This window comes from Scyliorhinus torazame, chromosome 13 (assembly GCF_047496885.1).
Source record: "Scyliorhinus torazame isolate Kashiwa2021f chromosome 13, sScyTor2.1, whole genome shotgun sequence".
NCBI lineage: Eukaryota > Metazoa > Chordata > Chondrichthyes > Carcharhiniformes > Scyliorhinidae > Scyliorhinus > Scyliorhinus torazame.
The window spans coordinates 178,375,495-178,397,377 of record NC_092719.1 but is presented as its reverse complement, the minus strand read 5'-3'; the positions used below and the strand labels follow the sequence as shown (position 1 = coordinate 178,397,377).

The 21,883-nt window shown below is 48.0% G+C and overlaps 1 protein-coding gene across 3 annotated transcripts in view; it reads right to left on the bottom strand.

Annotated features, from left to right (window-relative positions):
• LOC140388396 (transketolase-like) overlaps window positions 1-21,883 on the bottom strand; it is a 69,758-nt gene that overhangs the window by 11,414 nt on the left and 36,461 nt on the right. For all 3 annotated transcript variants that reach the window (XM_072472497.1, XM_072472499.1, XM_072472500.1), the window contains exons 8-12: window positions 18,077-18,241; window positions 11,298-11,454; window positions 10,493-10,623; window positions 9,633-9,716; window positions 1,176-1,272 (exon numbers count right to left, since the gene is read on the bottom strand). In XM_072472497.1, the coding sequence (XP_072328598.1) occupies window positions 1,176-1,272; window positions 9,633-9,716; window positions 10,493-10,623; window positions 11,298-11,454; window positions 18,077-18,241 (634 nt within the window). The remainder of the gene's footprint in view (window positions 1-1,175; window positions 1,273-9,632; window positions 9,717-10,492; window positions 10,624-11,297; window positions 11,455-18,076; window positions 18,242-21,883) is intronic.

Here is a 21,883-nt window from a genome sequence, read left to right as displayed (position 1 = left end):
ATTTGGATGAGGTAACAAAATGTAACATCTCAACGTTTGCAGATGGCACCAAATTAGGTGGGAGGGTGAATTGTGACGAGGATGCAGAGATCCTACAGCAAGATCTGGACAGGTTGGGCGAGTGGGCAAACCAATTGCAGAGCAGTATAATTTGGATAAGTGTGAGGTTATTCATTTTGGAAGCAAAAACAGGAAGGCAGATTACTACCTGAATGGTTGTAAATTGGGAGGGGAGTGTGCAGTGGGACCTGGGTGTCCTTGTGCACCATTCGCTGAAGGTAAGCATGCAGGTGCAGCAGGCAGTAAAGAAGGCTAATGGTATGTTGGCCTTTATTGCAAGTGGTTTCGAGTATAGAAGCAGGGATGTGTTGCTGCAATTGTACAGGGCCTTGGTGTGGCCACACTTGGAGTAGTGTGTGCAGTTTTGGTCTCCTTCTCTGAGGAAGGATGTTCTTGCTCTCGAGGGAGTGCAGCGAAGGTTTACCAGACTGTTTACAGGGATGGCGGGACTGTCATATGAGGAGAGATTGACTAGATTGGGATTGTTCTTGCTGGAGTTCAGATGAGGAAGGGGGATCTCATAGAGACTTACAAAATTCTAACAGGACTAGACAGTGTAGATGCAGAGAAGATGTTACCAATGATGGGTGTGTCCAGAACCAGGGGTCACAGCCTGAGGATTCAGGGTAAACCATTTCAGACAGCGATAAGGAGACATTTCTTCACACAAAAAGTGGTGAGCCTGTGGAATTCATTACCACAGAACATAGTTGATGCAAAAACTTTGAATATATTCAAGAGGCGGCTGGATATAGCACTTGGGGAGAATGGGATCAAAGGCTATGGGGAGAAAGCAAGATTAGGCTATTGAGTTGGATGACCAGCTATGATCGTGATGAATGGCGGAGCAGGCTTGAAGGGCGAAAAGGCCTCCTCCTGCTCCTATCTTCTATGTATCTATGTATTCAGTTCAGAGGATTCCAATAAAAAGTATGTAAAATGCTTCCAAGCTTGGGTGATAAATCTGATAGAATTACGCGATAGAATGATGAATCATGATAAAAGAAAAAACATGTTGCAAGAAAGAAATCACTTGTAATGTGTTTGCTAAATTAAAAACCTGCAAAGACAAATTTACTTTTATACATTTTCACCAATCATTACTTTATATTTACCTTCTTCAGCCAACTTAGCAGCTGCAGTCAATGTCTCCTGCATTGTCACCCCAGCTGCAACAACAGTGACCATATCCTTATCTGTCTTCTTCAGAACCTGCCAGAATAAACAACTTTCTTTGAAGACTATTGGAACCTACTTTTGATTGTCATCATTTCAATTTAATCACAGAATAGGTTTTACAATAAAATTGTTTTCTCTATTAATTACTGATATGCTGAAGAGACAGAATATAGCAAGTATGATTCAGCTTAATTTTACATTTTTGACCCCCATCAAAGACTGTTTGAAATGGGCATTTCTATTACAGCTGCTGTATTGGTTCCAGTTTGACAATACCCCATTTACAAACTGTAATTCTCTGAAAAATAATATCTCAGAGTTCCTCTCTGAATGAACAAAAGTTGAAAATCTTTGTTTGCATTCTCTGAAGCATTGATTTATTCTGTGTCCCCACTATCCCTGACTGTTTGAAACAGGTTTGACAAATGCAGTACTTATATATGGTGTGGGATGTTAAATCCAGATAGTGAGAGATTACTGCCTCCAGGGCTCACACTGGCATTGGGTGGAGTCCCTACTCCAGGATTATAATGCAACTTGAGCATCACTACGATACCAATTTCATAGCAATGCTAAAGATGCTGAATTAATGTCACCCAAGCTGTACACTATGCCTCTACCATCTACAATATTAATGCCCAACTAGACTGTTTCCTACAACTAAACTTAATATCTGAAAATACCTTTGGAGATCTGGTTAGTGCACGTGAGTCGAGGGCATATTTCATGAAGTGAGTTATACTCCATTGTTACTTATAAACAACAGGATATTTGTCCTCGGGTTTCCACTGCAAATGGGCAATACCATATATACCAGCATTAAAGTCAATCTTGCGTAAAAGCCGATCCCATGGCCGAAGAAAGGCATTCATTTTCATATTTTAAAATAATATATTTTTATTCACCACATTTATCATTTTTACCATACAAAAAAGAAACAAAACCCCAACAATATAAAACAGAAAAGAAAGCGGTCCTTCCTCACGCCCACCTCCTCTCCCTCCCTCAACATACAAGACAACCAACTCCCTAAAGTGCATAATAAATAAACCCCAAGAATTGTAGAACCTCTCCTTCGCCCCCTCTGCTCAAACTTCACCTTCTCCAGGGTTAAAAGCTCCAGCAGATCCCCCTCCTCACCGAGGCACTGGGTGGAGAGACTGACCTCCACCGCAACAGGACCCGCCGACGAGTGATCGCGATTAGCGAAGGCTAAAACGTCTGCCCCCGCACTTGCTTGCAACTTGGGCCAGTCCGGGGGCTGGGGGACCAGGCTCCACATCCGTATGCAAGACCCCCGAGATTTTGCTAAATACCTCCCGCCAAAACCTTTCCAGCTTCGGGCAGTACCAAAACATGTGAACATAGTTTGCGGGTCCCTCCCACATTGCTCACAGACAGCCTCCACCCCCTCAAACAGCCGGATCATTATTGATTTTGTGTGCCCTATGCACAACTTTCAACTGTATCAGCCCCAGCCTCACACACGAACTGGAGACATTTACATTCCGCAGTACCTCACACCACAGTCCCGGTTCCATTGCCCCACCCCAGTTCCTCTCCTCCCACTTGCCCGTAATCCCCACCATAGACACCCTGTCCTCCTCCAGGATCCTCCCATAGATCGCCGAAACAACCACCCTCTCCAACCCTCCCACTGACAGCACCGCCTCCAGCAACAAGGAGGCTGGTGCTATCAGGAAGGTTGGGAAAACCTTCCTCGTAAAATTTTGAACCTGCAGGTCCCTAAACCCTTTCCCCTGTGCCAACTTGTACTTTTCCCCAACCCCTCCAAGCTCGTGAATCACCCCACAAGAAACAGTTCCTTGATTCCTCCTCTCGCCCCAACTCCGGAACCTCGCATCCATCCATCCCGGCTCAAACTTATGAAACCCCCTAATCGCCCCCCCCTCCCTGAACCGGTCCCCATCTTAAAATGCTGCCTCCAGATCTTCAAAGTGGCCACCACCACCGGACTCACCGAGTACTTTCCCAGAGCCATCGGGAGCGGCAGCGTTGCCAGCGCCCGCAACCTCAACCCCCAACAAAAGCCCTCCTCCATCTTAACCCATCGGGTCGCCCCTTCCTTGGTCCAGCCCGGTACCTTCTCCACATTTGTTGCCCAATACTAAATAGTAGGTTTGGGAGGCCTAGCTCAACGCCCCCCCACGCAAGCAAGATCACCATCCTAATCATAGAATTTAATCATAGAATTTACAGTGCAGAAGGAGGCCATTCGGCTCATCGAGTCTGCAGCGGCCCTTACAAAGAGCACCCTACTGAAGCCCACGTATCTCCCCTATCCCCGTAACCCAGTGACCCCCACTTAACATGTTTTCTTGGACACTAAGGGCAATTTAGCATGGTCAATCTATCTAACCCGCACATCTTTGGACTGTGGGAGGAAACCGGAGTACCCGGAGGAAACCCACGCTGACACGGGCAGAACGTGCAGACTCAGCACAGACAGTGACCCAGCTGGGAATCGAACCTGGAACCCTGGAGCGGTGAAGCAACTGTGCTAACCACTATGCTACCATGCTGCCCATACGCCTGCACCCACAAGCATACATTTTTCAGATAACTGGTGTAAAAGTCGACCCTAATTTTTAAAGGATCAAAGCCCAAAAATTTCAGAACCAAACGATATGTGGACTGTGAAGAGGGAAGCCATCGCTTTAAATGCTTAGGTTACAATTGAAAAGGAACAGTGAAACAAATCAACAAACTCTCCATATGTACAAAGAACAAAGAACAAAGAAATGTACAGCACAGGAACAGGCCCTTCGGCCCTCCAAGCCCGCGCCGACCATACTGCCCGACTAAACTACAATCTTCTACACTTCCTGGGTCCGTATCCTTCTATTCCCATCCTATTCATATATTTGTCAAGATGCCCCTTAAATGTCCCTATCGTCCCTGCTTCCACTACCTCCTCCGGTAGCGAGTTCCAGGCACCCACTACCCTCTGCGTAAAAAACTTGCCTCGTACATCTACTCTAAACCTTGCCCCTCTCACCTTAAACCTATGCCCCCTAGTAATTGACCCCTCTACCCTGGGGAAAAGCCTCTGACTATCCACTCTGTCTATGCCCCTCATAATTTTGTAGACCTCTATCAGGTCGCCCCTCAACCTCCTTCGTTCCAGAGAGAACAAACCGAGTTTATTCAATCGCTCCTCATAGCTTATGCCCTCCATACCAGGCAACATTCTGGTAAATCTCTTCTGCACCCTCTCTAAAGCCTCCACATCCTTCTGGTAGTGTGGCGACCAGAATTGAACACTATACTCCAAGTGTGGCCTAACTAAGGTCCTATACAGCTGCAACATGACTTGCCAATTCTTATACTCAATGCCCCGTCCAATGAAGGCAAGCATGCCGTATGCCTTCTTGACTACCTTCTCCACCTGTGTTGCCCCTTTCAATGACCTGTGGACCTGTACTCCTAGATCTCTTTGACTTTCAATACTCTTGAGGGTTCTACCATTTACTGTATATTCCCTACCTGCATTAGCCCTTCCAAAATGCATTACCTCACATTTGTCCGGATTAAACTCCATCTGCCATCTCTCCGCCCAAGTCTCCAGACAATCTAAATCCTGCTGTATCCTCAGACAGTCCTCATCGCTATCCGCAATTCCACCAACCTTTGTGTCGTCTGCAAACTTACTAATCAGACCAGTTACATTTTCCTCCAAATCATTTATATATACTACAAACAGCAAAGGTCCCAGCACTGATCCCTGTGGAACACCACTGGTCACAGCCCTCCAATTAGAAAAGCATCCCTCCATTGCTACCCTCTGCCTTCTATGGCCTAGCCAGTTCTGAATCCACCTTGCCAGCTCACCCCTGATCCCGTGTGACTTCACCTTTTGTACTAGTCTACCATGAGGGACCTTGTCAAAGGCCTTACTGAAGTCCATGTAGACAACATCCACTGCCCTACCTGCATCAATCATCTTAGTGACCTCCTCGAAAAACTCTATCAAGTTAGTGAGACACGACCTCCCCTTCACAAAACCGTGCTGCCTCTCACTAATACGTCCATTTGCTTCCAAATGGGAGTAGATCCTGTCTCGAAGAATTCTCTCCAGTAATTTCCCTACCACTGAAGTAAGGCTCACCGGCCTGTAGTTCCCGGGATTATCCTTGCTACCCTTCTTAAACAGAGGAACAACATTGGCTATTCTCCAGTCCTCCGGGACATCCCCTGAAGACAGCGAGGATCCAAAGATTTCTGTCAAGGCCTCAGCAATTTCCTCTCCAGCCTCCTTCAGTATTCTGGGGTAGATCCCATCAGGCCCTGGGGACTTATCTACCTTAATATTTTTAAGACACCCAACACCTCGTCTTTTTGGATCACAATGTGACCCAGGCTATCTACACCCCCTTCTCCAGACTCAACATCTACCAATTCCTTCTCTTTGGTGAATACTGATGCAAAGTATTCATTTAGTACCTCGCCCATTTCCTCTGGCTCCACACATAGATTCCCTTGCCTATCCTTCAGTGGGCCAACCCTTTCCCTGGCTACCCTCTTGCTTTTTATGTATGTGTAAAAAGCCTTGGGATTTTCCTTAACCCTATTTGCCAATGACTTTTCATGACCCCTTCTAGCCCTCCTGACTCCTTGCTTAAGTTCCTTCCTACTTTCCTTATATGCCACACAGGCTTCGTCTGTTCCCAGCCTTTTAGCCCTGACAAATGCCTCCTTTTTCTTTTTGACGAGGCCTACAATATCACTCGTCATCCAAGGTTCCCGAAAATTGCCGTATTTATCTTTCTTCCTCACAGGAACATGCCTGTCCTGTATTCCCTTCAACTGACACTTGAAAGCCTCCCACATGTCAGATGTTGATTTGCCCTCAAACATCCGCCCCCAATCTATGTTCTTCAGTTCCCACCTAATATTGTCATAATTAGCCTTCCCCCAATTTAGCACATTCATCCTCGGACCACTCTTATCCTTGTCCACCAGTACTTTAAAACTTACTGAATTGTGGTCACTGTTACCGAAATGCTCCCCTACTGAAACATCTACCACCTGGCCGGGCTCATTCCCCAATACCAGGTCCAGTACCGCCCCTTCCCTAGTTGGACTGTCTACATATTGTTTTAAGAAGCCCTCCTGGATGCTCCTTACAAACTCCGCCCCGTCTAAGCCCCTGGCACTAAGTGAGTCCCAGTCAATATTGGGGAAGTTGAAGTCTCCCATCACCACAACCCTGTTGTTTTTACTCTTTTCCAAAATCTGTCTACCTATCTGCTCCTCTATCTCCCGCTGGCTGTTGGGAGGCCTGTAGTATACCCCCAACATTGTGACTGCACCCTTCTTATTCCTGATCCTGATTGTGTAACAACAGCAAAAAATAAATTCCAGTTGTTATACAAGTTCCAAAGAGATCATTAGTAATGGGTTATTGGTAAAAAAATTTTAATGCTGTAGAAATGCAATTCAAAATTAGTTGCTTGTACAGTAGCATGTTTAAGAATATCAATCAGATGTTTGGGTTTGAACCTCAGATCCTTTATACATTGGGCTAAAAGTTACTTAAAAGTATTTGTACGAAGTCTTACAACACCAGGTTAAAGTCCAACAGGTTTGTTTCGATGTCACTAGCTTTCGGAGCGCTGCTCCTTCCTCAGGTGAATGAAGAGGTCTGTTCCAGAAACACATATATAGACAAATTCAAAGATGCCAGACAATGTTTGGAATGCGAGCATTAGCAGGTGATTAAATCTTTACAGATCCAGAGATGGGTTAACCCCAGGTTAAAGAGGTGTGAATTGTCTCAAGCCAGGACAGTTGGTACGATTTCGCAGGCCAGATGGTGGGGGATGAATGTAATGTGACATGAATCCCAGGTCCCGGTTGAGGCCGCACTCATGTGTGCGGAACTTGGCTATAAGTTTCTGCTCGGCGATTCTGCGTTGTCGCGGGTCCTGAAGGCCGCCTTGGAGAACGCTTACCCGGAGATCAGAGGCTGAATGCCCTTGACTGCTGAAGTGTTCCCCGACTGGAAGGGAACATTCCTGCTGGTGATTGTTGCGCGATGTCCGTTCATTCGTTGTCGCAGCGTCTGCATGGTCTCGCCAATGTACCACGCTTCGGGACATCCTTTCCTGCAGCGTATGAGGTAGACAACGTTGGCCGAGTCGCACGAGTATGTACCGCGTACCTGGTGGGTGGTGTTCTCACGTGTAATAGTGGTATCCATGTCGATGATCTGGCACGTCTTGCAGAGATTACCATGACATTACCATGACAAGGAACAGACCTCTTCATTCACCTGAGGAAGGAGCAGCGCTCCGAAAGCTAGTGACATCGAAACAAACCTGTTGGACTTTAACCTGGTGTTGTAAGACTTCGTACTGTGCTCACCCCAGTCCAACGCCGGCATCTCCACATCAAAAGTATTTGATAATACCTCAGCCTCCTAGCCACTAGAGGTCACTGTGTCCATTCAATTTGGCCCGAATCAAGCACACACATCAGCCCCGCAAAAACATTATACTTGTGTAAAAATCACATTTTGAGACCAACTTTTTAGACCAAAAGTGAAGGGATCGACTTTTACAAGTGTGGGTTCATGGAGTTATTTCATTCAATTAAATTGTAACTGACACTACACTTTCCAACAATAAGTAGAACCACAGTCTAAGTTCACTATATACTACTTCCACAGTGTAAACAAAGTCCATCAGATCCACAGACTAGAAAATATAATGCTATTATATTTAGAACATGAACCACGAATCCAACTGATTGAGAAGATCAGTAACGAAGGATAGAGCTCATTTGTATTTTTTAAGGCTGTTAAAGATGTACAGAAAAGGTAGGAAATTAAGAAAACGGCAAGGGGCTGATGGTATTGATGGGAGAATATTGCAGTACTGGAGAGAAAGGACGTCCTAGATGGGTCAAGGACAACATCTATTTAGCTAGAGCTAAGGAACCAAAGAGGTGCAATTACTTTGTTCGGTGTGGTTTATAGGCCACCAGCGGGAATGATTCAAGGAACAAATTTGAAAAGAAAGTACATACAGGTGCAAGAATGCGACAGAATCTATAATGAATGGCTTCAATTATCTGTTTACAGACTGAGGTAGTAATAGAGTAGACTGGGAGAGGACAGGTTGAATGTGTGGTTAATAAAACAAACAGTATCCTGGACTTCATAAATAAGAGAATAGAGCACAAGAGCAAGGAAGTTTATGTTAAACCGTTATAAAATACTGCTTTGGCCTGAACTGGAATACTGCATCCAGTCCAAGGCACCACACTTTAAGAAATATACGCAGGCATTAGAGAGTGCAGAAAGGATTCACAAAAATGGTTCCATGATGAGGAACTTTAGTTATGCAAATAGATAGATTGGAGGAGTTGGGATGATATTCCTTGCAGAAGAGGACTTTTGAGAGATTTGTTAGAGGTATTTAAAAACATGAGGAATCGAAACAGTTCCCATTTGCGGAAGAATCAAAAACTAGAGGGCACAAATTTACAGAAACTGCCAAAAGAAGCAATGGGGACAAGAGGGGAAACTTTGTCATACTGCAAGTGGTTAAGATCTGCAATGCACTCCCCAAGAGGGTGGCAAAGGCAGGTTCAATCAAGAGAATTGGATTATTAGTTGAACAGCAAGAATGTGCAGGGCTATGGAGAGATGGCACAAGAATGAAACTAGCCAAACTGCTCATTTGGCGAGCCAGTGCAGAAATAACGGACCAAATACCCTCCTTTGCTATAACAATTCTGTGATTCCATAAATTCATCGATTGTCTTGAGATACCTTTTTAAGATTCTGCAAATGCTTTCAGAATCTGTCACCCTATTGTGACAACCAGCTTTACCAGGACCAATCCCATAAATTTCACTTGGATACAATGCTTTTTAGTTCTTTCCAGTACTGGTGTCCCCTCCAATCTATTTGAATCTGCACCAGGGGCTGTGAATAATTATGCAACTTAGTTAGTTCTGTAGAATCAAGTCCAATTTTCTCCAGCAGGACTGGCACCCATTCTTAATTATTAGAACTAATGTAAATGACAATTACGAAAAACTGAAATTTGATCAATATCTGTCAAATTTAAACTCTCAGGACTATGTGGTAGATAACTTAGTTAATAAAGTACTTTTGCTAATTATTGGAGGGTATTAATATGGACGTGTCAGTCCATAACTGGTCATTTTGTTTGCTGATTCAGGAATAAATTACACAAAAGACAAGTTAGCCACATAAACTGTAATTGTCTCTGAAAAGAGAGGACAGAAGGTTCATCAGGCTGGCTCGTTAACAGTAGAATGGGCACCCCATACATCGGAACAAAAACTGAAAAACTACTCCACAAATTTTTAAAAATTGCATGAATTTGTTTGTTACTTACCTTAGCTTTTCCAACCTCAAATACTTCAGTATTTTTATAAATTATTGTAGTTTCTGGTCGGCTGGTTCGAATGAAGCAAATACCCTGGAGTGTAAAGTAAGGGTTTCAGTTATGAAGGAATTGCATATTACATATCTTTATTCACCTTTATTCACCTAGAATAGTTTAAAAAGCCAGTACTGCATATATCATGACGTGGAGATGCCGGTGTTGGACTGAGGTGGGCACAGTAAGAAGTCTTACAACACCAAGTTAAAGTCCAATAGGTTTATTTGGGATCACTAGCTTTCGGAGCGTAACTCCTTCATCAAGTGTTGTCAGACTTCTTACTGTATATATTATGGGAGAAGAACAATTCTTAGAAGTTCTATTCATTATGGAAGTATGTGCATCATCCTAAAATGGTGCAAGATGGTGCTTTCAGCTAATTGAAACTGCCTGAATCTCAGCTCCTGCATGAAGGAACCATGACCGGATTCTGACATTCATGTGAATTAATAGTCACATCTTTGGTTCTTCTTTTTAATCCCAGTTGTAAATCTCTTTTCTTTCCTGGGCCCTTCTTGTGTGCATGCATGCATTTATGAAAACCATCCCCTGGGTTTGAACCCATGAATAAACAATACTTTTGACTCTTGAGAGTTTACTGTGTGTGAGACACTATAAAAATGACTTCACAATGCCTAAATGAAACAATGAAAGCTCCTCTACTTGGGGACAGATGGCGAGAAATATAAAGGAGCTCAGTTTGCTTCTCAGCTCTGTCTGGTTTAAAAAAAATACAATTTGGTTTTAAAAATTTGTTTACAATTAGGAATAATGCAACTTTAGAGTGTGCTGCTGAGCACTGCATTTTATACCTTGGTGTTAGCAGCCAGTTCCACAGCCCGTTCAGTTGACACAGCATCACTCGGATAGAAGATTGTCGCTGTGGGAACGGCACGGAAAATAGCAATATCTTCCAGACCCATTTGGGAAGGTCCATCCTCACCTAAAAAGAATTAACAACATTAGAAACATTGTTACAGCCGATCTCTCACTGTTCAATGTGAAGATGCACTGCATGATCAGCAACATGCAAGGTCTCATCGTTGGTTCTGTTGAATTAGCCAAGAGGGACAATATGTTTTGAGAAAATTAATTTAGACTTCCACTCAATCACTATCCATTGACCTCTATTGGAAATGTATGTCAAGACCCTCGGGTGAGGACAAGATAAATGAACAATCATTTGTTGTCCACACTCGCATGCAAAATATGACCACTTACACAAGGCAGCACGGTAGCACAGTGGTTAGCACAGGTGCAGGATCCCAGATTCAATTCCTGGCTTGGGTCACTGTGCGGAGTCTGCACGTTCTTCCCAGTGTCTACGTGGGTTTCCTCCGGGTGCTCCAGTTTCCTCCCACAGTCCAAAGATGTGGTTAGGTGATTGGCCATGCTAAATTGCCCTTAGTGTCCAAAAAAGGTTAGGTGGGTTACTGGGTTACAGGGATAGGGTGGAGATGTGGGGTGCTCTTTGCAAACTCGATGGGCCAAATGGCCTCCTTCTGCATTGTAAATTCTATGATTCAGGACAGATTTGAAGCTGCAAAAGGACAATACAAGATGATCTTGCTGATAAATTAGGAATTAGTTTAGTAGATCCAGTTAAATTAAACTCACCAATTGAGACACCACAGTGGGATCCAACAAGGTTGATATTGCTTTCAGAGATTGCTGCCATACGAATTTGGTCAAATGCGCGGGAGAAGAAAGTAGAAAAAGTGCTGACAAATGCAACAGTCCGATCCCTTGCACAACAACCAACACCAACACTCACCTGTAAAGTGAAACGCAGAATCAATAGCAACCATTTTGGGGACCGGGTCTGAAAAGGGAGCTGCGCCAGAGGTGGCGGCGCCGGGCGAGTGTAATGCGCGGGCTTTTTCCCGCGCTAAGGGCTGAAGGGGGCAGGGCCGGAGCTGGGAAGCGCGGGCTTTTCTCCGCGCTGGGAGTGGAAGGGGGAGGGGGAGAGCCTGCTGGTGGGCAATGGGGGGGAAAGAGTTCCACACTGGGAGGGGTCGAAGGAGTGGTGGGAGGGGCCGGGGTCAACAGGAGTCGGCTGACTTACGGGAGTGCAATGGGGGGGGGGGGGGGAGCAATGCAGCTAGGGGGGGGGAGAATTAGCAATTAGCTGGGGGGGGGGGGGGGGGGGGGGGTGGAGAACCGGGTTGCTGCTGGAAGGGTCAAGGGGGAAGCTGGAGTCGGTAGGGAAGGTCGGGGCGGGGGTCTGCCGCTGTGGGGAACGGGCCGTGCGGGGGGCGGGCACGTGGCTGGTCTAGGAGGGGATATGGCTAGTCGGCGGGGGAGGGGGACGGGTAGCCCCCTGATCCAGCTGATAACCTGGAACGTAAGGGGACTGAACGGGCTGGTCAAACGGGCCTGGGTGTTCGCGCACCTGAAGGGGCTGAAGGCAGATGTGGCCATGCTTCAGGAGACGCACCCGAGGGTGGCGGATCAGGTAAGGTTGAGAAAGGGGTGGGTAGGCCAGGTGTTTCATTCGGGGTTGGATGCAAAAAATTGGGGGGTGGCGTTCTTGGTGGAGAAGATAGTGTCGTTCGAGGCGTCGAGCATCGTGACAGACAATGGCGGCAGGTATGTGATAAGCTGCAGGGGGAGTGGGTGGTGTTGGTCAATGTATACGCCCCGAAGTGGGACGATGCAGGCTTCATGCGGCGTATGTTGGGCCGGATTCCGGACCTGGAAACAGGGGTCCTGATAATGGGGGGGGGGGGGGAGAGGAGATTTCAATACAGTGCTGGACCCAGCACTACATCGCTCCAGGTCTAGGACGGGTAGGAGGCCAGCGGCAGCCAAGGTGCTGAGGGGGTTCATGGACGAGATGGGAGGGGTGGACCCATTGAGGTTTGCAAGGCCAGGGGCCAGGGAATTCTCATTCTTCTCCCATGTCCACAAGGCCTATTCCCGGATTGACTTCTTTGTTATGAGTAGGGCGCTGATTCCGAGAGTGGAAGATGCTGAGTACTCGGCGATAGCCATTTCCGATCACGGTCCGCATTGGGTAGACCTCGAGCTGGGGGAGGAGAGGGATCAGTGCCCGCTGTGGCGCTTAGAGATGGGGGTGCTGGTGGACGAGGAGGTCAGCGGGTGGGTCCGAGGGTGCATAGAGAGGTACCTGGAGGCTAATGACAATGGGGAGGTCCAAGTGGGGGTAGTCTGGGAGGCACTGAAGGCAGTGGTCAGGGGAGAGTTGATCTCCATTAGGGCCCATAAGGAGGGAGAAGAGAGAGAGGGAGAGGCTGGTGGGGGAGATGGTGGGGGTGGACAGGAGATACGTGGAGGTCCCGGAGGATGGATTACTTAGGGAGCGGCACAGCCTCCAGGCCGAAATTGATCTGTTCACCACCAGGAAGGTGGAGGCACAGTGGAGGAAAGCGCAGGGGGCGGTATATGAATATGGAGAAAAGGTGAGCCGGATGCTGGCGCACCAGCTTCGGATGCGAGAGGCAGCTAGGGAGATCGGGGGAGTTAAGGATCGGGGAGGGAGCATAGTGCGAAGTGGGGTGGGTATCAATGGGGTCTTCAGGGACTTCTACGAGGAACTGTATTGGTCCGAGCCCCAACTGGAGAGAGGGAGGGATGGGTCGCTTTCTGGACCGGTTGAGATTCCCGAGGGTGGAGGAGGGGCAGGTGACGGGGCTGGGGGCGTTGGTGGGTTGGAGAAGTTGGTCAAAGGGATAGGAAGCATGCAGGTGGGGAAGGCACTGGGGCCAGATGGGTTCCCAGTCGAATTTTATAAGAAGTATGCGGACCTGCTGGGCCCTCTGTTGGTAAGGACCTTTAACGAGACAAGGGAAGGAGGGGCTTTGCCCCCGATGTCGTCTCTGGTGCTGATCTCCTTGATCCTGAAGCGGGACAAGGATCCCCTACAATGTGGGTCATACAGGCCGATCTCACTCCTAAATGTAGATGCAAAGTTGTTGGCGAAGATTTTAGCCACGAGGATAGGGGACTGTGTGCCGCAGGTCATTCACGAGGATCAGACGGGGTTCGTGAAAGGGAGACAGCTGAATACGAATGTACGGAGGTTCTTGAATGTTATAATGATGCCGGCGGAGGAATGGGAGGTGGAGATAGTGGCGGCGATGGATGCGGAGAAGGCCTTTGATAGGGTAGAGTGGGGGTACCTGTGGGAGGTGCTGAAAAGGTTTGGGTTTGGGGAGGGGTTTGTTAGGTGGGTTAAGTTGCTGTATGAGGCCCCGGTGGAGAGTGTGGCCACGAACAGAAGGAGGTCAGAGTATTTTTGGTTACACCGGGGGACGAGGCAGGGGTATCCCCTGTTCCCCCTGCTCTTTGCGCTGGCGATTGAGCCCCTGGCCATGGCATTGAGGGAGTCGAGGAATTGGAGGGGGATGGTGCGGGGTGGGGAGGAACATCGGGTGTCGCTCTATGCGGACGATTTGCTGTTATATGTGGCGGACCCGGTGGGGGGAATGCCGGAGGTGATGAGGATTCTCAGGGAGTTTGGGGATTTCTCCAGGTATAAGCTCAATATGGGGAAGAGCGAGTTGTTTGTTGTTCACCCAGGGGGCCAGGAGAGGGAGATTGGTGAGCTCCTGCTAAAAAGGGGGGAGAGGAGTTTCAGGTACCTCGGGGTCCAGGTGGCTAGTAGCTGGGGAGCCCTGCATAAGCTCAACTTCACGAGGCTGGTGGAGCAGATGGAGGAGGAGTTTAAGAGGTGGGACGTGCTGCCACTCTCCCTGGCGGGTAGGGTGCAGTCAGTTAAAATGACGGTGCTCCCGGGATTTTTGTTCCTATTCCAGTGCCTCCCCATCCTGATCCCCAAGGCCTTCTTCAGGCGGGTTAATAGAAGCATTATGGGGGTTGTGTGGGCGCAGAAGACCCCGAGGGTGAGAAGGGTGTTCCTGGAGCGATGCAGAGATAGGGATGGGGGGGGGGGGGTTGGTGCTGCCTAACCTCGGTGGGTATTATTGGGCCGCCAACGTGGCGATGGTGCATAAGTGGATAATGGAGGGGGATGGGCGGCATGGAAGAGGCTGGAGATGTCCTGTGTGGGCACGAGCCTCTAGGCACTGGTGACAGCGCCGCTGCCGCTTCCTCCAACGAGGTATACCACGAGCCCGGTGGTGGCGGCTACACTCAAAACCTGGGGGCAATGGAGATGTCACAGGGGGGAGGTGGGGGCCTCGGTGTGGTCCCCGAATCGGGGGAACCACCGGTTTGTCCCGGGGAGGATGAACGGAGGGTTCCTGAGCTGGCACAGGGCAGGTATTAGAAAGATGGTGGACCCGTTTGTGGACGGGAAGTTTGCGAGCCTGCGTGAGTTGGAGAAGTTCGGGCTCCCCCCGGGGAACACCTTCAGATATATGCAGGTAAGGACGTTTGTTCGGCAGCAGGTGGTGGAGTTCCCACAGTTGCCGCCACACTGAGTCCAGGACAGGGTGCTGTCGGGTGTGTGGGTCGGAGAGGGGAGGATCTCAGCAACGTATCAGGTGATGCAGGAGGAGGAGGAGGCCCTGTGGAGGAGCTAAAGAATAAGTTGGAGGAGGAGTTGGGTGAGATTGACGAGGGGATGTGGGCGGATGCCCTGGGGAGAGTGAACTCTTCTTCCTCTTGCGCGAGGCTCAGCCTCATACAATTTAAGGTGCTGCATAGGGCCCACATGACCGGGGCAAGGATAAGCCGGTTCTTTGGGTGCGAGGACAGGTGTGTTAGGTGCTCAGGGAGCCCAGCAAACCACACCCACATTTTCTGGGCGTGCCCAGCGCTGGAGGACTTTTGGAAGGGTGTAGCGGGGACGGTGTAGAGAGTGGTAGGTTCCAGGGTCAAGCCAGGCTAGGGGCTCGCAATATTTGGGGTGGCAGAGCAGCTGGGAGTGCAGGAGGCGAAAGAGGCCGGTATTCTGGCCTTTGCGTCCCTGGTAGCCCGGCGAAGGATTCTTCTTCAGTGGAAGGATGCGAGGCCCCCAAGCATGGAATCCTGGATCAATGATATGGCGGGGTTTATTACATTTGAGAGGGTGAAATTTGCCTTAAGGGGATCGGTGCAAGGGTTCTTCAGGCGGTGGCAACCATTCCTAGACTTCCTGGCAGAATGTTAGAAGAAGGTCAGCAGCAGCAACCTGGGGGGCGCGTGGGGGTGTGTTGGTTCGTTTTTCTTGAGTGTATATTTGCTTTTGTGTTGATGAAGGCTGTTAATTTCTTATTTATGTATACGGGGGGGGGGTTGTTCTTTTCTTTCTGTATTTTGCTGTTGATATTTTGTGAAAATTTGAATAAAAGCTTTTTTTTAAAGTATGGATTTACAAAAGGGAAGTCATGCTTGACAAATCTAATGGAATTCTCCGAGGATGTAACTAGTAGAGCTGACGAGGGGGAGCCAGTGGATGCGGTTTATTTGGACTTCCAGAAGGCTTTCAACAAAGTTCCATGCAAGAGATCAGCATGCAAAATTAAAGTGCATGGGATTGGGGGGTAGTGTACAGAGACGAATACAAAACTGGTTGGCAGACAGGACACAGTTGAATAAACGGGTCTTTTTCCAAATGGCAGGTAGTGACTAATGGGGTACCGAAGGGATCAGTGCTATGACCTCAACTATTCACAATACAGGTATATATTAATGATTTTGATGAGGGAACTAAATGTAATATCTCCAAATCTGCAGATGACACAAAATTGGGAGGGAGGATGAGACGTGATGAGTATGCGGAGATGTTTTGGTGTGATTTGGACAAGCTAAGTGAGTGGGCAAATTCATGGCAGATGCAGTATAATGTAGATAAATGTGAGGTCATCCATTTAGATAGCAAAAACAGGAAGCCAAATTATCATCTGAATGACTATAGATTGAGAGAGGGGTACTGTGCAAGGAGACCTGGGTGCCCTTGTACACCACTCGCTGAAAGTGAACATGCACGTACAGCAGGCAGTAAAGAAGGCAAATGATATGTTAGCCTCCATCGTGAGAGGGTTGGAGTAAAGGAACAGGAATATCTTGCTGCAATTATACAGGGCCTTGCCGAGACCATACGTGGAATGTGTGTGCAGTGTTAGTTTATTTATCTGAGGATGTTCTTGCTTTAGAGGGAGTGCAGCGAAGGTTTACCACACATGGGGAGGCCGTGGTGTAGTGGTATTGTCACTGGACTATTAAACCAGAAACCCAGGATAATGCTCTGGGGACCCGGGTTCGAATCCTGCCACTGCAGTTGGTGAAATTTGAATTCAATAAAAATCTGGAATTAAAAGTCTAATGATGACTATGAAACCATTGTCAATTGTCGGAAAAACCCAACTGGTTCACTAATGTCATTTAGGGAAGGAAATGTGCCGTCCTTACCCAGTCTGGCCTACATGTGACTCCAGACCCACAGCAATGTGGTTGACTCTGAACTGTCAAGGGCAATTAGGGATGGGCAATAAATGCTGGCCAGCAACACCCACGTCCCATGAACAAATACATTTAAAAAAACCCTGATTCCTGGAATGGCGGCTCTGACGAACGAAGAGAGATAGGAGTCGGTTAGTATTATACTCGCTGGAGTTTAGAAGAATGAAAGGGGATCTCATGGAAACCTGTAAAATTCTAACAGGACTTGACAGGGTAGATGCAGGAAGGATTTTCCAGATGGTCGGGAGTCCAGAACCAGGGGTCACAGTGAGGATACATTTCGAAGTGGGATGAGGAGAAATTTATTCACCCAGAGAGTGGTGAGCCTGTGGAATTTACGACTACAGAAAGCAGTTGAGGCCAATACATTTATTGTTTTCAAGGAGTTAGATATAGCTCTCGGGGCTAAAGGATATGGGGAGAAAGCAGAAGCAGTGACGGAGTTGGATGATCAGCCATGATCAATAATGAATCGTAGAACAGGCTTGAAGTGCCAAATGGCCTCCTCCTGCTCCTATTTTCTATGTTTCATTTGGCTAATTGCAATTGCAGAAGCAGAGTGAGCAAAAGTTCCTTTTTTTCTTTTCTATTTTCACTAGTTGGTTGCATTAATTGATAATGTAAAATAAGGCAGGAAATTCTATCTAATGGACTGAAGATTATGTATTACTGAAATACTTTAAAGATAATAGGAGAGACATTTTGATCTCATCAGAATTTCCTAATTTTATACATATATTTTTCAAAAATGGTCACAAAAAGCGCCAGCGTCAACTCTTTTACAAACAAAAAACAAAGAGTTGTGGAATATATTGGTGACCACCCAGGAGAAAACTCAACTGCACAGGCATTAGACCAGGCTGATAATAAACGGGTGATGGTCAAGGTAAACTGTCCACAATATCCTTGAAAAGCGAAAAGGTCAGTCCTCTTTAGTTCCACTTTTAACATTACATTATGTAGAATCAATTTATCCTTGTTGCCTTTTATTTTTGTGTAAAAATGAAGAAAATGAGGAAGGAAGTTACCATGTTCTGCTCTGCTATGAAACATTCAATATAACGCTTAGGGTGTTCCTTTTTGAACATTTCTGAAAATGTAGAGTTCTTTGTATCACCGTCTAATGCAATAACACGGTCATTGCCATGACCTAATTTTGCCAGGGCAATTCCAAAGGCTTTTCGGGTGGCTATCTGGAAGAAAATAAAATGTTAATGACACAATGATATCCAGTACTTATGGAATAGAATCATAGAATACAGTACAGGAAGAGGCCATTCGGCCCTTCGAGTCTGCACCGGCCCTTGGAAAGAGCACCCCTCTTAAGTTTAAACCCACGCCTCCACCCCTATAGCTCACTAACCCCACTTGTTTTATTTTAAAGATGGAGCTTGATACAACAGGCAGTTTATGGCTTTAAAATGTTTCTTTTTGGTTTATCATGAGGGGGGAATTGGATGAAATGCTTTATTGGGAGGGGAGGAAATTCCATTTCTGCCCATAAACTTGATGAAAATCCCTGACACTCAAAACTACGACAAAGTGGCATGCACAAAAACATTCCAGTGCCTCATGTAAAATATTTATATAATAGCTCACTGGCCATAAAAAAGGAAATATTTATTGAAAACAATAAGGAGAAAACCTCATGAAAATAGAGACACATGAACTGTTTACAATAAAGTGACACTGCATAGGTAATGTAATCTGGAGGCATCCAAAGCCTTCAAAGGAACTAAATGAGCTAGCTAGATTGTACAAGCACATCTGTAGCACAATTTCAGATGTTTCACTTCATGTCATCTGAACACCTTGATGGTATGGCAGCCTGGATCAAGTTTTGCTCCATTTTTACAGGAATCAGGCTACAGCTGAAAATAACATGAGAAATGCGTCAGACAGCAAAGCATCACCACTTTTGGCACAATTCACATGGGAGTGACCTGGTGAATTTCAGCTTGGATTTTATTTGTGGCATAATTGCATCCCTCAGCCTGTTCAAATGACTTCTGATTCTAGGCTGTAATAAATAGCATAGAATTTTATTTTAATTCTAACACGTTGCTTATTCCACTTATTCATGAAACGGCAATATGGAGTAAGTCAGACCAGGTCACACGTGTGTAGGTTAGGAAATCTGGAAGCTGCTTTCTGATTATCGCTGCTTCTCCACAAACTGTTCTCAACTTGCACTTTGCCAATAGACCTGGTTCTGAAATCCATGTGAAAGTCCATACTTGCTATATTTACCCAATAAAAATATACCAGAAAATATTGGGGATGAAGGGCAGCATGGTGGCACAGTGGTTAACAGTGCTGCCTCACAGCGCCAGGGGCCCCGGTTCAATTCCAACCTTTTTATTAAGGTTTTCACAGAATATCAATAACAAAATGAAAAAGGAACCCAACAAGGTTAAATACAAAACAGTCAAAAAACAACCCTCCATATCCCCCTCCCCCCTGTACAAAAATAATAAATTAACACCCCAACTTAACACAGAGCCAACATAGCAAATATATATACCCCTTAGGTCCCCCAGTGTAATTAAACATAAATACAGTTAAACCCCCCCCCCGCCTCCCAGAGTTGCTGCTGCCATTGACCAATGTCTACCGTTCTACCAGGAAGTCTAAGCACGGTTGCCACCGCCTGAAGAACCCTTGTACCGACCCTCTCAAGGCGAATTTCACCCTCTCCAACTTAATAAACCCCGCCATATCGTTGATCCAGAATTCCACGCTTGGGGGCCTCACGTCCTTCCACTGAAGAAGAATCCTCCACCGGGCTACCAGGGACGCAAAGGCCAGAATACCGGCCTCTTTCGCCTCCTGCACTCCCGGCTCCTCTGCCACCCGAAATATTGTGAGCCCCCAGCCCGGTTTGACCCTGGATCCTACCACCCTGGACACCGTCCTCGCTACGCCCTTCAAAATCCCTCCAGTGCTGGGCATGCCCAGAACATATGGGTGTGGTTTGCTGGGCTCTCCAAGCACCCAACACACCTGTCCTCACCCCCAAAAAACCGGCTCATTCTTGTCCCGGTCATGTGTGCCCTGTGCAGCACCTTGAACTGTATGAGGCTGAGCCTCGCGCACGAAAATGAAGAGTTCACCCTCCCTCGGGCATCTGCCCACGTCCCTTCCTCGATCTCCTCTCCCAACTCATCCTGACACTTACCTTTCACCTCCACCACCGAGGCCTCCTCCTCCTCCTGCATCACCTGGTACGTTTCCGAGATCTTCCCCACTCTCTTCTCTCTTTCTCCTCCTCTCTCTTCCCCCCCCCCCCGCCCCCCAGAGCACCCTGTCCTGTACTGTGCGTGGCAGCAGCCGTGGGAATTGGGAATTGCACCACCTGCCACTTGGCAAACGCCCTTACCTGTAAGTACCGGAAGGTGTTCCCCGGGGGGAAGCCCATACTTCTCCTCCAACTCACCCGGGCTCGCAAACCTCCCGTCCACAAACCTTCGTATCCCTGCCCTGTGCCACCCTGAAAACCCTCCATCCGTCCTCCCTGGGACGAACCGGTGGTTCCCCCGTATTGGGGTCCACACTGAGACCCCAACTTCCCCCCCTGTGCCGTCTCCACTGCCCACAGATTTTGAGGGCAGCCGCCACTACCGGGCTCGTGGTATACCTCCTTGGTAGCGGCGCCGTTGTCAGTGCCCCCAGACTCGTACCCACACAGGACGCCGTCTCCAGCCTCTTCCATGCAGCCCCCTCCCCCTCCATCACCCACTTACGCACCATTGTCGCATTGGCTGCCCAGTAGTACCCACAGAGGTTGGGCAGCGCCAGCCACCTCCTAGCTCTACTCCACTCCAGGAACACCCTTCTCACCCTTGGAGTCCCTCGCACCCACACAAACCCCATTATGCTCCTGTTGACCCGCCTAAAGAAGGCCTTCGGGATAAACACGGGGAGGCACTGGAACAGGAACAAAAACCTTGGGAGCACCGTCATTTTGACTGACGGCACCTTACCCGCCAAGGACAGCGACAACGCGTCCCACTTCTTGAACTCCTCCTCCATTTGCTCCACCAGCCTTGTGAAATTAAGCCTATGAAGGCCCCCCCAGCTTCTGGCCACCTGGATCCCCAAATACCTGAAGCTCCTCTCCGCCCTTTTTAGTGGGAGCTCGCCAATCCCCCTCTCCTGGTCCCCATGTTGAACTTGTACCCAGAGAAATCCCCAAATTCCCTGAGGATCCTCATTACCTCCGGCATTCCCCCCACCGTATCCGCCACATAGAACAGCAAGTTGTCCGCATAGAGCGACACCCTATGCTCCTCCCCACCCCACACCAATCCCCTCCAGTTCCTCGACTCCCTCAGTGCCATACCCAGGGGTTCAATCGCCAGTGCGAAGAGCAGGGGGGACAGGGGACACCCCTGTCTCGTCCCTCGGTGCAACCGAACGTACTCAGACCTCCTCCTGTTCGTGGCCACACTCGCCATTGGGACCTCGTACAACAGCCTGACCCACCTGACAAACCCCTCCCCAAACCTCTTCAGCACCTCCCACAGGTACCCCCATTCTTCCCTATCGAAGGCTTTCTCAGCGTCCATCGCCACCACTATCTCCGCCTGCCCCTCCCTCGCCGGCATCATGATAACGTTCAGAAGCCTCCGCAAATTCAATTTCAACTGCCTCCCCTTCACGAACCCAGTCTGGTCTTCGTGGATGACCTGCGGCACTCAATCCTCGTGGCTAAGACCTTCGCCAGCACCTTGGCATTTACGTTCAGCAGCAAAATCGGCCTGTAAGACCCACACTGCAGGGGATCCTTGTCCCGCTTCAGGATCAAGGAGATCAGTGCCCAGGACATCGTCGGG